The sequence below is a fragment of the Penicillium solitum genome (assembly GCF_028829755.1).
Source record: "Penicillium solitum strain IBT 25940 chromosome Unknown utg000001l_segment0_segment0, whole genome shotgun sequence".
NCBI lineage: Eukaryota > Fungi > Ascomycota > Eurotiomycetes > Eurotiales > Aspergillaceae > Penicillium > Penicillium solitum.
Window position 1 is genome coordinate 5,124,927 of NW_027072121.1, and position 17,296 is coordinate 5,142,222.

Consider the following 17,296-nt stretch of genomic DNA (forward strand, 5'->3'; position numbering starts at 1 on the left):
AAAGAATCTAATGAAACATTATAGCATTAATGAGATCTAAACCAGCATTTCCTGTGAATCGGTCTTTTCTTGCACCCTTTCTATCTTGATATGAAACCGTTCCGCAAAACAGAAAAGCAGGGCCACAACTACACCTAACCCGGCGAGCCCAACACTCATGTAAAACGCCCCTCGGTAGCCCTGCAGGACATTCTTCCCTTGACCATTGACCTGGCTCTCGACAGTACCGGCAAAACCAAGCCCAATGGCGATGGAATAGTTGACAAACATAGTCACCAGCGACGCAGCCAGACCCTGATGCTGGCGCGGCATAGCTCGACTCAGGATAATCGTGGCAGCGGGAAACGACGAATCCATGCCCCATGGAAGGACAATGATCCCCACGAACGTCTGCGCCCAGTATATCTGGTCCACAGGCATCGTCGCGAAGATGACACCCCCGATGAGGAAGAAGGTCATGGAGATCAGCATGACTGTCGACACGCGGAGGTTGTTTAGAAGTAGGCCCGTGGCGCCCGCAGCAAACAGCCCGATTATGGCGATGGGCGTCATTTGCGCAGATGCGAGAAGGGGCGTTTGCTCCTTGAGGACCTCGAGGAGGTTCAGCGTGTAGAAGACGAAAACACCAAAGCGGGACCAGCCGGCGCTAATGCATGCCAGGGTGAAGAGGGAATCGATACGCAGGACGCCGAAGGGAATCAGCGGGTGGCTTGCTCTCTTCTCGATCAGGACGAAGACGATAAAGACGAGGATGCTGATGATCATGATGGAGTAGGTATATGGTGTCGTCCCAGGCGACCACGGGGCCTTGGTTCCAGGCAAAGTTGAAAAGGACGAGGGCGACTATACCAGTGACGGAGCCCCCGACATCGACGCGCTTCCAGACACTGGAGCTCTCGGACTCTGGGGTTCTCGGGGCTGGGGTTGCGGGAATCGCGAAGAAGCCCAAGACAGCCAGCAAGAGGCACGCAAAGCACAGGACCCAATACGACCAAGGCCACCAGAGTCTCTGAGAAATCAGGCTGGAGAAGACGGCACCAAGCAAAAAGCCGCCAGGAGCAGTGGCCCCGAACAGGCAAAAGATTATATTTTTGCGAAGCCCCGGGTCATAGCAGCGACTGACAATAGCGATGGCGTTGGGGAGTAGGAAAGCCGGGCCGATTCCCTGCATGGTACGGCAAAAGATGAAGAAGCTGGGGCCGCTATACACAGCGACACCGGCGAGACAAGACCACAAAGCAAACCAGACATAGCTGCCTACGAAGAACGGCTTGTGCCCGAAGACATCACCGAAGCGGCCTGCGATGAGGATGAAGGTGCCAACGGTGAGAGAGTATCCAGAGGAGAACCAGCTCAGCTTGCCAGGCTGGTTGTCAATGCCAAAGGAGCGTCCGATGATGTGTTGAGGGACGATGCTGAGGGCAAGACCGGCTTGAGTGAGAAGCTGCGAGGAACAGATGATGGCGACAAAGAGGACCTCGCTGGGGAGTGACTTGGGACGTTCAACTTTGGAATCATCTTCACTGTACTGACGATCTTCACGGTCTTCACTCGGGGCTTCAGGCTCGCTAGGTAGCGCTTGTGATGATTGTTCACAGGACATTTTCAGTGAAATGATGTTTGTTGACAATCACGGCCCTGGGGAGCGAGTCCTAGTATACTCGTAAAAAAGGTAAGGATGGGGTTTGCGAACGGAGTATGTTTGATCGTGAGGCTGTGCTCGAGCCAAATCTGTCTACTCCGATTCATGATTAGACCACACTCGGCCGTCTGACACTAAGGGAAATGGGTGGGAAGATTCTCCCTGTTTCTTTCATTCGACAACTTAACGCCGCTCGGGGTGGACATCGTGCGGCTATTGCGGAGTTACGATGTTGAGCGCGGCCATTGCGGAGTTTCAGGCTGTAGTGCGGCTGCTGCGGCGGAGATCATAAGCTGGAATTAATATAAATTAATCGTGATTCAGCTGCACTTGAGTATTTGTTCATTCAATCCAATCCAGATCAATTCACACACATCACTCAAGCAAAATGTCATACGCTAAGGATCAGCCTGCCGGCTTCACCAACGCCATTGAGAGAGTCGCCATTGTCGGTGTATGTAAACCCCTCCCTCCCTCCCAAAGTACAATACAGGATGAGACTAACAAACTTATTAGGCCGGAGGTACTGTTGGCTCTGTTCTCGCTGCTGCTCTCGTTAAAACTGGAAAACACACCGTCACTACCCTCTCGCGCAAAGACAGCTCCAACAAACTCCCTGAGGGCGTCGTTGTCACCCCCGTCGACTACAGCGATGAGGACTCCATTGTCCATGCCCTCAAGGGCCAACAGTTCTTTATTATTACTGTCGCCCCCACTGCGCCCCGCGACACGCACAGCAAGCTCGTCCAGGCGGCCGCCAAGGCAGGGGTCCCCTACATCATACCTAACGGATACGCCGGCGACATTGAGCATGTCAAGTTCGGCCAGGATGTCATGCTCGGACCCGTGGCCCAGGCTAACCGAGACGAGATCGAGAAGCTCGGTATGAAGTGGATCACCGTGTGTTGTGGGTTCTGGTACGACTATAGCTTAGCGGGCGGGTCGGCGCGCTTCGGGTTCGACTTTGATAAGAAAGAACTGACGATCTACGGCGATGGCAACACTAAGACTTCAGTCTCGACTCTGGCCCAGGTCGGGCGCGCTGTTGCGACTGTGCTCAGCCTGAAGGTGCTTCCGGATGACGAAAACGACAAGGGCCTGACTCTCTCGAGCTGGCTCAATAAGCCCGTCTACCTCAAGAGCTTTGTCGTCAACCAGAACGAGATGTTTGAGAGCGTCAAGCGCGTGACTGGCACGACGGACGCCGACTGGACGATTACCCAGGAGGATACCCACAAGCGGTACGCAGATGGTCTGGGGATGGTCAAGACCGGCAACATGGCTGGGTTTGCTAAGCTGCTCTATGCGCGAGCGTTCTTCCCGGAGGATGCCGGCAACCACTCTGACAAGGCACAGAACGAGCTGTTGGGCTTGCCGGAGGAGAAGTTCGACGAGGCTACCCAGGTCGGGATTGATATGGTCAAGGCGCTGCAGAGCCGTGCAGAGCGCATGGCTTCATAGAGATGTACATTCTTAGAATTTGAAATTGTTTCCGTGTTTGAATCCAGGTGACAAAACATAAAAGGTTCATGTTAGCTTAAATCAAATCAAGTAGGTCTGACCTAATACGGAATGTGTAACTTAGTAGTTATCTTTCCGGGGCCGAGATAGAGTCTGGGTGAATATTCAGCTGTTAGGGTATATTGGATGCTAAGCTGGAACCAGCAAAACTAACTGCAATTCACAGGTGCTCATTTTACATGGAGAAAAAAAGTAAATATGATGTGTTGATTCTCTAGACTGGTACCATGCTAAGCGCATGTACATAAAGCTGAGAATTCCCATGCCTGACCGAACCATTTTCGGAGGTCATTATCAAAAAAAAAAAACAATAGCACTGCAAAAACAATAGCACTGCACTTTGAATGCAGATAGGATCATCCGGCATCAGGACCAGGTTGTCATCCTCCAGGCCAGAAACAATGGGTATATAATTTTCAAACGAAATAAGTAAATAAGGAAAAAAGAAAAAGAAAATGCGAATCTGGCGTTCACCAGTCCATAGACAGGGAACAGCACAGCCATAACGTTGAGAAATGGCAGCGCACAGCGCTGTCACGCTGGCAACTTGAAACACAAGCGCTTAGCAGAGCTCACAGAAAGCCTAGCTCTCATGAGAGGTTCTTGGAGTTCTCTGTCTCCTCGTGCATATCCTTGCCATCGCTGGAGGTGCTGCGAGGGGAACCCTTCTCACCGGCGTTCTCCATATCGCCCTGGCGGCGGCTAGACTCGAAGCCATACTCAGCAGCCTTGGCCTCAATCTCCTCATCGGTGAGCTTAGGCAGCTCTTTGGCGGCCTTGACATAGCTCATGTTCTCGCAGAAGCCCTTGGCGAAGATGAGATCAATCTCCTCCAGACTGCGACCAGCGGTCTCGGGGTAGAAGAGGATCATGGGGGGAATGAAGATGAAGTTCATCACGGCGAAGAACAGGTAGGTACCCCAGGAGATACTGTCAATCATAACCGGGGTGATCATCACGACGGTGAAGTTGAACAGCCAGTTGGAGCAGGTGGAGACGGCATTGGCCTTAGCACGAGTACGGAGGGGCGAGATCTCGGCGGGGTACAACCAGGGGAGGGGCAGGATGGAGGCACCGAAGAAGGACATGTAGAGGAACAGACCAAAGACGGCACCTTTGGAAGGTCCGGTCTGGTCAGGGATCAAACAACCGAAGACGATGATCATAGAAACCATCTGGCCTGTCATACCACCAATGAAGAGCTTGCGGCGACCAATCTTCTCAATGAAGAACCAGGAGAAGGTGGCGAAGATAGCGTAGACAATCATGTTGATACCACCGATTAGCATGGACATGAACTCATCCTGACCGAGAGACTTCTTCAGGAGGACAGGCAGGTAGTAAATCACAGCATTGCAACCAGACAGCTGCTGGGCGATTTGAGACGAAGAACCGATAAGCATGCGGCGCAGGTGTTGGGTCTTACCACCAGTGAGGAGATCAGAGTAACCAGCACCGGCAGCAACACCAGCAGCCTCGATGGACTCGATGACGAGCTGCTTCTGGATCTGGGTCTCGTGGGAATCGATTTCGTAACCACCGAGAGCAGCGAGCACATACTCACCCTCATGCACCTTACCCTTGGAGATGAGGTAGCGAGGCGAGTCAGGCAAGTAGTACATGCCAATGATAATGATAAGGCCGAAGAAGATCTGGAAGCCAATGGGGAAACGCCAGACGAGGTCATCGGGACCGTAGGAGGCACCGAAGTCAATCCAGTAAGCGATCATTGTACCAATGGCGATGATACCACCCTCAATACAGATGAGAAGACCACGGTTGGAGGAACGCGAGCACTCGGCCTGGTAGGTAGGGATAGTCGAGGTGTTCATTCCGTTGCCGATACCAGTGATGATACGGCCGACGAAGAACTGGGCGGTAGCTCCATGGCCCTTGATGGCACAGATCTGAATGACAACACCAATGATCATGACATAGGCACCGTGCATAATCATGAGACGACGACCAAGCTTGTCACCAGCGAACAAAGCGTACATGGCACCAGCCAGACAACCCAACTCGTAGACGGCAGTCACCAAGGCCTGCATGGTGGAGTCGCCATGGGTGAGAGGCATGAACCTGCCGAAGGCATCGGAATCAATAATTCCAGACATGACACCCTCTTGTGGATTGTTAGTAACGGTAGATTTGTATGATAGATCAATGTATACTCACGATCGTAACCGAAGAGCAGGAAACCCATTGTAGCGATGGTCGACACCGTCAAACCCAAGGGCTTGCCGGACATGCCAGCATATTTCGGCGCCATGATGAAGAATAGAATGAGATAACTAATATAACCAATCTATACAAGTCCGAAGGATGAAGGACTAGTTCCCAGTGTAAACACGTGGGTATGAGTGGAATGATTTGGAATGGAGATGTAGAGACACACGCGGAGAAACAAGAAACCCCGGGGGGAGGGAATAGGGAGATATTTGAATGTCTACTTCTCCAACGGAATTTGACGAAAGTGGCAAGGAGATTCATCGTGGGGCATATAATATTTCTTCCCCCGTGTCTACTCCATAATCCCGAAAGTCTCATTAAAAAAATAAATATAAAATAAAATGTAAATAATACAAAAAGCCACTACGGTAGTAGTTGTGGTTCAACGAATCATAGTTGTCAAGAAGCGGATCCTATTAGCCGGATGCATCAATAATGGCGGGTTAAGCATTTTTTTGGGATCCACCCGGTAGTTTGCGTCCCTGATGACATCACAATATGGAATTTTCATTTTTATTTCATTTTTATTTTCTTTGGGGGCTTATTATTTGGATGATTATCATCATTGGCCTTTCAACCATTGGGTGGAGAGGCCCTAATCCTTCGGTGTGGTGTTTGGATCCGCACCGACCGACCAAACATAAAGAATCATAAAGAATTCGGAGAAAGAATTCTGGGTCATGTTGAAAAGAAAACTGTGCCTGGTCCGTCTATTGTTCGGCTCAGGAAATAATAAACAGCGAGATTGCCCCATAGCGGTAAGGGTGAGAAACAAGCCCTACCAATAATAGGCTTGTACCGTTAAGGAAGGCTTGCCGATATCAAATAGTGCATCATCGAGATTGCGCATGCACACGGGAAGATGGTAGGTGCGACTACGAGGGTCCCTGCTATACAACAATGTACAGAGTACACGGACGTTGTACTCGATCTCAATGCAACTCGGAGTCCAAGCGCCAAGCCACTCCCGTCCTTCTCGGCGCTGGTTGCAAAACGGGACTCGGGAAGCCGTCCCCATCCCGAAGAAACTCGGCGATGGATGAGAAATGTTGATGCCGTAAAGGGACTAGCGTCACACTAAAAGGATCGGACAGGGATCATCATGGTGGCCTACTCGATACAGAATGTGCACAACAATCCTCCTTGCCTTAATAATAAGATCTTTTAATAATATTATATGTAATGAGAATTCTTTCCCGCCTCGGAGATTCCTATCTGGGTTATAGGTAAGACAATATAAGGCTGGAAAGTTGTACAATGTTGTACAATGTTGTACTCGGATCCGAAAACAATATGTGGAATAACAGCAATTTACGGAGTACGGAATTATGCGAGCCAAGGCGCCTAGGGCTCGGCAAGGCTTTTTTTCCCTTGACCGATTGCTTCTTTTCAGCCTGAAGTAAATGGATGACACATGAGTTGTATGACAACTTATAAATTTTTTCAATTTTTCTTCTACCATATAAATAATGACCCACGTCATGTCTCAAAGAGATGCGGGATAATCCATCAAATCCCCTCAAAGAGTACCTCCGGCGGAAAAGTGTCGGCTAGTATCCGTAATGATGTCGTTGAACCACTTCCTGGCATATTCGAAGTTTTCTCGAACTGCAACTAAGTGGGTACTGGCGCAACAGAAAGGCAACCACAATATGGAAATAAAGAATTTAACAGGGCAAGGTTGGAGGTTCAATCTTTGTTTCGCGGATGCGAATGCACTCGACTCAGATTGGAAGAATTCTTGACCGTTGAAGCGTACCATGGTGAAACTAGTTCTTTTCGTGGCAGGTCCGCGTGTCCTCCTTCACCATTCAGGAGATTCAAGAGACTATCGATGGGTCTCCTTCGGCTAGCAATGCGTCCCTGCGGCCCGCCTTCCTGTCTCGTCTGTACTTTGTAGGTCCATCTTTATCTTACATCGCAGCCCATCGAGATTCGCCGACAAATGAGGGGTTGGTTGGATTGATTGGGGAATAGAACCGTCAGGCATCAAACGATGTCACAGTGCATATGCATTTAAACGGAGCACATTGGAAAATAGACCCCTCTTCCTACAGTAGAGGACTTGAGTCGGGATTTCAGAGCCTCCGACGGGCTGTCGGCATAGCCGACCTATGGATGAATCCTTGATGGTTGGTATTGAATTTATTAGTGCCATGTATTTTTCATAGGTGATCCAAACAATGCCCATTTACGAGTCCTAAAACACCGTTTGGTTGAACACAAGCATTAGTGGCGACCGCTTTGCGCCCCGGTTCGATCTACCTGCACTTCCATGGACCGATAGAAAGATTCCGCGCCACACTCACATGGTACAACTCGTGTAGAGTTCACGAACCCCTTCCCCGTACAACGTCAGCGGCACCCACGAGGCAAGAAGGGGGGGTTGTGGCCACCACGGTGGCGGAAGATGGAGAAATGGCGGAGGTGTGGGAGTGTGGAGATTCGGAGGCGCCGGCAATGCTAGGGAGGGGGAGGAATGACCGAACGTGCCCGATGATAGATTGATGCCGATAACAAAGTGATCTGTGCGCCTCAGGCGCGTTGCCAACTTGACCGGCTTTATTTTGCGGTCTTTGAGAACCTCAAGCTCAAAACCAGGTTTTAAAGAAGCTTTGTAGGCGATCGACGGTGGCGCTGTCAGCCAAGGCCGAGGTAGGATCCTCCTTCGCCCACTGATCTACACTATTTTATACATAATGTGAGTGATGCTGTTCAATTGTCAGCTTGCACGCCTTTTCGGTGATGATAAAAACCTTAGAACCCCATACTTCAACACGATGGTGTTATGATATGATGTGATTTATACTCCGATGACGTGGTTTACGTGATGCATCATGTGACATAGTTATACTAATATATATTGATGCCTCAGGCTATCAAATATTATCCAAGGTGTCTCCGACATTCCAACGAGGGAATGTAGGGCTGTCAACAGCGATTTGTTCCATTGCAGTGCTTACATACCTATGGTCCACGGGTGTTCTCGACGTCTGGTGATTTAGGAGTACCGTCCTACTTTGTAACACCAAGGCTCATATTATTGTATGGACCCTAGTATTGAATATGTTGATGCCTGAGGTATTAGGCAGTGAACCGTGAGTGCCTGCCTCGGGATCGTGGCTCGCAGGCAACGATGGTCACTCCCTTCCCGCTTGCATAATAATGTTTTTTTCCCCCTGCAGGTAAAGCTGTTCCTTCTCTGAATGCGGCATATAGCATAACAAAATAAGGGAATCCTTGGAACAGTGTCTGTAAAGGGAACATCCGAGCATGGATTGGATAGTGGGCATGTATAATGCGTCCCTTACTACTGGCTGAACATAATATAGAGAACGTGACCAAGAGGCTCCACGACGATCCTGACCCTCAATCTCTTAGATCCTTTCGATTTTGGACTTGATCTTAGAATTGCGACATCAAATTAGTATACGGACTTAAGGAACATTTGAACTCTCATCCGACAAGGCCACTCTCATCCGACGAGGCAAGTCTCATCCGACGAGTCGGCCGAGAAGCTCCCCGCAAGTTTCTCCCCCGGACTCGTTTATCCCGAGGGTCCACTAGATCTTTTTTCCTTTAATTACTTTCTTTCTCCTACTCTTCTGCAAACTATACTCTCATATCCTTTTCAACATGAGTGCAGGCAAGCTCACCGGCGCAGATGTCGCCGAGCACAACTCCAAAGACTCGTGCTGGGTCATCGTACACGGCAAAGCCTACGACGTCACCGAATTCCTCCCGGGTATGTGTTTTTTTGCTGTCGTTCTCTCGTCGAATGCGCACTAACATTTCTCAGAACACCCCGGTGGTCAAAAGATCATTCTGAAGTATGCAGGCAAAGACGCGACCGAAGAGTTCGAACCAATCCACCCACCCGACACCCTGGACAAGTTCCTGGACCAGTCGAAACACTTGGGAACAGTAGACATGGCAACCGTCGAGCAGGAAGAAAAGGCCTTCGACCCAGAGGAGGCCGACCGCCTAGAGCGCATTTCCCGCATGCCTTCCCTAGAAGCATGCTACAACCTGATGGACTTTGAGTCTGTGGCCCGCCAAGTCATGAAGAAGACCGCATGGGCATACTACTCCAGCGGAGCTGATGATGAAATTGTAAGCTAGATCCCCCTAGGCATCAAATGCTCCAATGCTAACCCATAACCAGACAATGCGCGAGAACCACGCTGCCTTCCACAAAATCTGGTTCCGGCCACGAATTCTAGTCGATGTCGAGCACATCGACATGAGCACAACAATGCTGGGCACAAAATGCTCAATCCCATTCTACGTGACTGCCACAGCACTCGGCAAACTAGGCCACCCAGAAGGCGAAGTGGTGCTCACAAAAGCCTCCCACCGACACAACGTAGTACAAATGATCCCGACGCTAGCCTCATGCTCCTTCGACGAAATCCTCGACGCCAGACAAGGCGACCAGGTGCAATGGCTCCAACTATACGTGAACAAAGACCGCGAAATCACACGCAAGATCGTCGAGCACGCCGAAAAGCGCGGTTGCAAGGGTCTCTTCATCACCGTCGACGCGCCCCAGCTCGGCCGCCGCGAGAAAGACATGCGCTCCAAGTTCTCCGATCCAGGCTCGAACGTCCAGTCCGGCGGCGATAACATCGACCGCACCCAGGGCGCCGCCCGCGCCATCTCCTCCTTCATCGACCCTGCTCTCTCATGGAAGGACATCCCCTGGTTCAAGTCCATCACACGCATGCCGATTGTGCTGAAGGGTGTGCAGTGTGTTGAGGACGTCCTGCGTGCCGTCGAGGCAGGCTGCGACGGTGTCGTGCTATCCAACCACGGCGGACGGCAGCTCGAGACCGCGCGGTCCGGTATTGAGGTGTTGGCCGAGGTGATGCCTGTGCTCCGCGAGCGCGGCTGGGAAAAGCGCATTGAAGTGTTCGTTGACGGCGGTGTGCGTCGCGCAACTGATATTCTCAAGGCGCTTTGCCTGGGCGCGACGGGTATCGGTATTGGACGGCCGTTCCTGTATGCCATGTCTGCTTATGGGCTTGATGGCGTGGACCGAGCTATGCAGCTGCTGAAGGATGAGATGGAAATGAACATGCGGTTGATTGGAGCTACGAGTGTTGCGGATCTCAACCCCAGTCTGCTTGATACCCGTGGGTTGCTGGGTGGTCACTCTGGGGCTGTACCGTCTGATACCCTTGGCCTTCGTGCTTATGATCCGTTGGTGACGCCGGCGTTTATCGAGAAGCCGAAGCTGTAGTTTCCTTTGTCATGTTAGTAGTTCATTTTTGTTCGTGTTAGTGCTTGCTGGGCTTGTTCGCGTCGGTCTGCAGGATGGTATCGTCTGGACATGTAACCATTGAGTTCATATATCTCTATACCCATGCAATGTGTACAAATTATTTATCTTGGAGAAACATATATTTCTTTGGTTGTAGAATCTTAATGCTTGATGCCAAAATCATGGAGATATATCTTGAAGGTGAGACACCGACCCTACACGAATAAGAAGAAAGGAATTTCCTTTTGATTTAGAAATTTTAACACCCATTATAGAGTAATTGCCTCCCTGTTAACATTATCTTAAGTGCACAAGTAATTCGTAAACATCTGAAGCCCAATGAGGTTCTGTTGCCTCGGAACTCAGCCAATCTCATGCAATCCCGGCGTTAGGTGGGTATATATAGGTAACTACTAGGATTAGAAAAACCAACATATATATTATACAATTATCATTTTTGTAATATGAGATAGAGGGTGGAAGTTGAGAACCAATCTTGGATTCGCTCAGGCTGGGATCAAACGATGTGAATACCCGAAAGCGAGAGGCCATCTCTGGCGTAGTTAAACCGCTCAGCTGCTATGTACAGTTGCGGTTCACCAAACGCAAACCGACGAAACATGCGTGGTATTATGAACAGGAAGCAAAAAGCAAACGCTATGCGTATTGATGGAAGATCAAAGATTAAAAACCCTCGGCGCGTTACCCAGACGGCCAGTATCACGATACATGCAGGCAGCGTTGACCATCCACCCACCATTAAGGTTCTCCCCACCCCAGATATGAGCCCAAACCACACCTAGGATGCCATATCCCACGACCCGCGCGGCGTCCACCCAGGCAGACAGATCGAACAGATCGCGCAGGAACCCGGCTAGCGAAGCAAGGCGGCTAAAACGCGCACGCGAGCGGCGCGTGGCACATAATCTTTCCCAGGCGCGCTGGGCCTCATCCCAGAAGATGGGTTCCTGGCCTGCGGATTCATGGACGTGGCCGAAGACGTGGAGGGCAGGACGGATGCGCCATGATTCTGCTAGCAGGTTGGGACAGCCTGTGGAATATACGGGGGATAGGTCGAGATGGGATTGAGGTGGAGTGTGAGTGACGAGGATGTCTGTTTCTGGGGGGACTGTGCCAGACCAGGCGTCGTGCTGTGGAGGGTATGTGAAGGCGTGCTCGGGGCCGAAGGGGACGATGGCTGGGACTTGGGGCGCGCCGTAGATTGTGAGAGAGCGCGAGCGGGAGCTGGTGAGAGGGGTTGTGGATGAGGGCGTGGAGGTGTCGGGGAACGAAAGGGTCACCGCTGAATGTTGGAGGTAGTGGATGTCACCCCAGTCGATGCGGGAGGCGCCGTTCAGCTCGTGGAGCGAGTGTATGGATGCAGTGGAGGAGACTGCTGCGAAAGAATCCCCCGTAGAAGCCGGGTCTTTGCGGTCCTCATCCAGGCGTGACCGCACGTCGAAGTAGCTATCATGGTTGCCTCCAATGGCGACTTTGTATGGGTGGGGAAGGCTTCGGAGCCAGTCAACAGCGGCTTGAATATCGCGCGCGGAGCCATCGTTGCAGAGGTCGCCTGCGTGGATGAGAAGATCTCCGTCAGGTACGTCTGGCCATTCGAGGGTGTGAGTATCGGAGATGCAGACTACTCGGATTGGTTGAGTGCCTGGGGGAGGGAGTCGAGGAGGTCCACGTAGACGGAGTAAGATCTGGTGCACTGGATAGAGTAGGGCCACCAGTGGAGAGGCTAGGAAGTAGTCGGGAATAGGGCGACGGTTGAAGGGGCTTGTCATGGTGGCAGAGAAGCCAGAGGCTAGAGTCTTAAGAGGTCAAGAGGTGAATCCACCGAGATAAAGTCAGGTACCCATTTACCCCAAGCGGGGATCGTGACATCAGGACCGCAGTCGATCTTCTTTTATTTCTTTTCGGATTTTATTGAAATTTGATAGAATAGTTGATCGAAGATGGTTTATGATATGATAGATAGGGTTAAGATAGATATATAACATAGAAAGAGCTAAAACATCTCTGTGTTAACACATAGTCAACAAAGTCAACAGAGTCAAACATCGTAGAATGTACCATCTCACCTGACTTGTACTTCTTACTTGCTATGTTTCTTCTAGTTAATCAATGTACCAGCGACCTTCATCTGAGACTTTTTCTTTTCTTTCTTTACATCTATTATTTATTATTCCAATATATTATCAGTATATATCCCGTATATTCAGTTCTTATAGGCTATTTATTGTCTATACTCAATGCGTCGATATTTGCCACCACGACGCTGTGGCTGCTTGCGGAAAACCATCCCATCTCAACTATTTCCCTTTTCTCCGAAGTGATCTATCTTTCTCGATTTCATAAAACTTGAACTTTGCGATCGGATCGTCGCTCTGGCCCATCTTCTTTTTGGGCTGTGCCTTACCCGCTATTTTTCTCAATCTTTGACATCCTCGTTTTTCCCCCTCCAACTTATTTACCAGTTTATTTGGATTCTTCACAACTTCACCTGGCCAGTGCTGTATTCTCCCCGATTACTCGTGTCTTTACTGTGGTGGTAGAGGTTCCCCCTCCAACATCCACCGCCTCTAAGTTCCGCTTGAGCCAACCAAAAGCCAGTGTGCCCCGCCTCTCAGCTTGACCTCCCAAATCTCCACACCATGGAGGGAGTCGATCTTACCAAGGCGATGCTCAACAAGGGCAAACAGATGGCAAACGTTGCTGCTTCAGCTGCCAATGGCAGCGGCGGAAAGAAGAGGAGAAAGGGTACTGACTTGAAGCCCATCGTCACCAATGAAGGGAACCCTGCGCCCGGCGCTACAGAATCGTATGTCTTCAAACGTTTCTGATGAACATGGTTACTAATTTCTCATGGAATAGAACCGGCGCTGCTCAGTCAAACCCTAACGCACCCGCATCGCGCTCATCATCCTCATCGTCTGGCGAAGAACTCGAGGCTACCGCGGAAGAGGAGGACTCCGAAGATTACTGCAAAGGTGGATACCACCCCGTCGCGGTCGGCGAAGCATACAACAATGGTCGCTATATTGTCGTGCGAAAGCTTGGATGGGGTCATTTCTCCACGGTCTGGCTGTCGCGGGACACAACCACCAACAAGCACGTCGCGCTGAAGGTGGTTCGGTCCGCCGCACACTACACCGAAACCGCGATCGACGAAATTAAACTCCTCAACAAAATAGTCCAAGCGAAACCCTCTCACCCTGGTCGGAAGCATGTGGTTAGTCTGCTGGACTCGTTCGAACACAAGGGACCAAATGGTATCCATGTTTGTATGGTCTTTGAGGTCCTGGGCGAGAACCTGTTGGGTTTGATCAAGCGGTGGAACCACCGCGGTATTCCCATGCCGCTAGTCAAGCAGATTGCGAAACAAGTACTACTGGGCTTGGATTATCTCCACCGCGAGTGTGGGATCATTCACACGGATCTGAAGCCGGAGAATGTGCTGATCGAGATTGGAGATGTGGAGCAGATCGTCAAGGCGCATGTCAAGGAAGAAGCCAATAAAGAGGCCAAGGAGAAAGAGGATAACCGAAATGGACGGAGACGGCGACGCACACTGATCACAGGGAGCCAGCCGCTCCCTAGTCCGCTCAACACCAGCTTTAATAGCTTCGACTTCAAACATAGCTCTTCCAACTCACACAGCAGCCTCAGCCAGATGGTCAATGAACCTGGAGGTCGGTCCCCTTTTGATGCACCTATGGCACAACCGTGCGCGAACTGAAACTGACCTAGCATCTACTGCAGATATGCCCTCTATGAGAGAACTGCTCGGGGTGAAGGAAGAAGATGATGTGAAGCAGAATCAGCGGGAGAAAACTGCGTACGTTATTACATTGTTATTATATTTCGTCTGCATTGCTCTGATTGATGAGAACTTGATCTAACGATTTACATATAGTGATCTTTTGGAGCGAGAGGTGTCTGGAATTTCTCTCGATAAAGGCTCTTCGAGCAAATCACCAGAAGAAGAACTTGACGTCAATATTATTTCGGTCAAGATTGCAGACTTAGGAAATGCGTGCTGGGTCGGTCACCATTTCACCAACGACATTCAAACTCGTCAATACCGCTCGCCCGAAGTCATACTGGGCTCTAAGTGGGGTGCCAGCACTGATGTGTGGAGTATGGCATGCATGGTGAGTGACTATGATCATCAATCAGAGCCGAAGCCGAACAAAATACTAACTTTTTAGGTTTTCGAACTCATCACCGGAGACTACCTCTTCGACCCCCAATCAGGGACCAAATATGGCAAGGACGATGATCACATTGCCCAAATCATTGAACTACTTGGTCCCTTCCCCAAGTCACTCAGCATGTCCGGTAAATGGTCCCAGGAAATCTTCAATCGCAAGGGTGAACTGCGCAATATCCACCGACTCCGTCACTGGGCCCTGCCCGACGTCCTGCGAGAAAAGTACCACTACTCCATGGAGGAGAGCATGCGTATTAGCGAGCTCCTACTGCCCATGCTTGATCTGTCACCCGAGAAGAGGGCGAACGCAGGTGGCATGGCAGCTCACGAGTGGATAAAGGATACACCTGGTATGGATGGGGTCGATCTGGGTATTACCCCTGGCACCCGGGGGGAGGGTATTGAAGGCTGGGCTACCGAGGTCAAAAAGCGTTGAAGGTGACCTTAGTGACCCCCTCCCTCTTTGTTCTCTTTCCTTAACCTAAATGGGGCTATCCCCTGGGTTTTCATTGCGGACATGCCCTTATGGCGATGATGTGAGTTAACGATCTTTTTTCTCTTTCCATTTACGGATTGATGCTGGTTGGTTTATGTCTTTATTTCTTCTTTCTTCAAAGCTTTCTTTCGTCCTATGCTGGTAGTTGGTTGGATGGGGTGTTTTTCGAGATGCTCGTATGCTTATGCCTCGCCTTTCCCCCCTGCACGTCTGTCTACCTTTTGTGCCTGGTGCTTTTCCATCTCATATCTCTCCGATAGACTCGTCGTTCTATTTTCCATTGATCATATTTGTGATGGGTCTTTAGTCTCCTGTGTCATCCCCTTCCCACTCATCTGCGAAGTCCTTTCCGTCTTCTAGATTCCCTCCACCAGACAGACAAGTTATGACAATTTGCTATGTATGGATTCAGTCTCCGTACCATTTCTTGACTCATCGTTAACGCTCTGATACAATACAAGGACATTGGAACTAAATAGCATTGGTTCCAAGGTTGATCTTGGTTCCGTCATTTCTACAGCTACTCCTCTTAGCTACCTGTAAAAAACATGGAAAGGTAAACCTTAGATATCCCGCAACATTTATATTCAGTGCTTACCCTTCGCTACGAGGAGAGTCAAACTTGGAACTTATCTTGACACATCCCCTTGACATCCAGATATCACGCAAAATGTCCGATTGAAATCAAAATATGCCCGATTATGATTCAGAGGGTCTACCTCCCTCGGTTAGGCAGTATCGTTACGAAGGACAAGATCACTTTTTTCGAATACTTGCACTTGAACGTGAACGTCTACTTGATTCAATACGCAATTCTCGTGAAATTACCAACATGGATACAGTATCCGGCAGTACCAAAACAGAGCCAAATATTGAGACCACTGAATACATTATGTTTTCCATCGATCCTGCCACTTTTCAACGCGAAGACCGAATTACTTATTGTGAAGATGGTCACTCCTGAACACTCTCAAATCGGCTCCGCCGTCAACAAAGCCATCGACAACGCTCTTCGACGCATGGGGCTTGACCTAGCCATCAATCATTACCACGCTGTCGACATAGATGTGAATGGGAGGATGAAACAACCAGATATGGCCTGGGGGCCAACAAGGACCCCTCGCGGCCGCCATAAGCGGCCTACGGTGGTTTTGGAAGTCGCCGTGTCCGAGACCAAAAGCAAACTCCATCGTGATATGGATCTCTGGCTGGACCCTGGTAGAGGGAATGCTAATGTTGCGATAGGAATTAAAGCTAATCGGAAACGACCTATGATTAGTATTGAGAAGTGGGTTTGGGATGATGTCAACGGCAGAGCCCTTCAATCACAGTATATTGAAGTTTCAGAAAACGAGCTCGACGAAGTCAAACTGTCTGGTGGTCCATTTATCATCCCCTTTCATCACCTTTTCCTACGAGATCCTGAATTGCCGAGAAGGGATGGGATATGCAATTCCATTAATTTAGTGCACCTTTCCAGGTCTTTTCTCCTGTTGTCTTGACTGGTGAAGTTGCCCAATTGCGAACAAACATTTGAGTTGAAAGAAATCCACATATTTATCAGTTGTGTTCATTTTCCTCGATCCCAGGGGCAGACTGCCCGAGGAAACGAACAACAGGCAACACCTCAGAGGTCTTAGAAGCTGCAATTGTTACCAAACAATGACACCTCACGCGAGAATCCAAATGACAGTGTTATTTTTCGCTATGTCACATTCAATATTGGCGCTCTTTGCAGCTTGGCGACAACACTGTCGGATTTCTTAGTCTCTTTCTTAGCTTCTGTAGCTTCCTAGTAACTTCTTCAACTACTCAATCAATAAATCTCACATTGCACTATGCCCTTCGACGTGCACCACATAGTCCTTCCTCCCAACACTCCCGAAACGAGATACATTGTTCCTGCGACCCAAGTGAACAGCCAAT

At 49.9% G+C, this 17,296-nt stretch overlaps 7 protein-coding genes across 7 annotated transcripts; 4 read left to right on the top strand and 3 right to left on the bottom strand.

Moving 5' to 3' along the window:
• Positions 1-36: 36 nt before the first annotated feature.
• N7455_001928 (MFS transporter) lies at positions 37-1,603 on the bottom strand (the record flags this gene model as incomplete). Its single annotated transcript, XM_065604188.1, is given in 2 exon segments — positions 37-843; positions 857-1,603. The coding sequence occupies 2 exon segments, from the start codon at positions 1,601-1,603 to the stop codon at positions 37-39; spliced, it is 1,554 nt and encodes a 517-aa protein (XP_065462679.1).
• Positions 1,604-2,030: 427 nt separating this feature from the next.
• N7455_001929 (aromatic alcohol reductase) lies at positions 2,031-3,103 on the top strand (the record flags this gene model as incomplete). Its single annotated transcript, XM_040951841.2, has 2 exons — positions 2,031-2,096; positions 2,159-3,103. 2 exons carry the CDS (start codon positions 2,031-2,033, stop codon positions 3,101-3,103), a joined length of 1,011 nt encoding a protein of 336 aa, XP_040817598.2.
• Positions 3,104-3,753: 650 nt separating this feature from the next.
• On the bottom strand, positions 3,754-5,432 carry N7455_001930 (putative MFS monosaccharide transporter; the record flags this gene model as incomplete). Its single annotated transcript, XM_040951462.2, has 2 exons — positions 3,754-5,285; positions 5,339-5,432. The coding sequence occupies 2 exons, from the start codon at positions 5,430-5,432 to the stop codon at positions 3,754-3,756; spliced, it is 1,626 nt and encodes a 541-aa protein (XP_040818041.2).
• Positions 5,433-9,028: 3,596 nt separating this feature from the next.
• N7455_001931 (L-lactate dehydrogenase (cytochrome)) lies at positions 9,029-10,634 on the top strand (the record flags this gene model as incomplete). Its single annotated transcript, XM_040951650.2, has 3 exons — positions 9,029-9,137; positions 9,192-9,505; positions 9,558-10,634. 3 exons carry the CDS (start codon positions 9,029-9,031, stop codon positions 10,632-10,634), a joined length of 1,500 nt encoding a protein of 499 aa, XP_040817565.2.
• Positions 10,635-11,332: 698 nt separating this feature from the next.
• N7455_001932 (metallophosphatase domain-containing protein) lies at positions 11,333-12,445 on the bottom strand (the record flags this gene model as incomplete). The annotated part of the gene is made up of 1 exon (XM_040951947.2): positions 11,333-12,445. One exon carries the CDS (start codon positions 12,443-12,445, stop codon positions 11,333-11,335), a length of 1,113 nt encoding a protein of 370 aa, XP_040817703.1.
• Positions 12,446-13,315: 870 nt separating this feature from the next.
• On the top strand, positions 13,316-15,310 carry N7455_001933 (serine/threonine-protein kinase; the record flags this gene model as incomplete). The annotated part of the gene is made up of 5 exons (XM_040951149.2): positions 13,316-13,482; positions 13,536-14,353; positions 14,424-14,499; positions 14,578-14,815; positions 14,873-15,310. 5 exons carry the CDS (start codon positions 13,316-13,318, stop codon positions 15,308-15,310), a joined length of 1,737 nt encoding a protein of 578 aa, XP_040818140.2.
• Positions 15,311-16,071: 761 nt separating this feature from the next.
• Positions 16,072-16,872, top strand: N7455_001934 (uncharacterized protein; the record flags this gene model as incomplete). Its single annotated transcript, XM_040951344.2, has 1 exon — positions 16,072-16,872. The coding sequence occupies one exon, from the start codon at positions 16,072-16,074 to the stop codon at positions 16,870-16,872; it is 801 nt and encodes a 266-aa protein (XP_040818022.2).
• Positions 16,873-17,296: the final 424 nt, after the last annotated feature.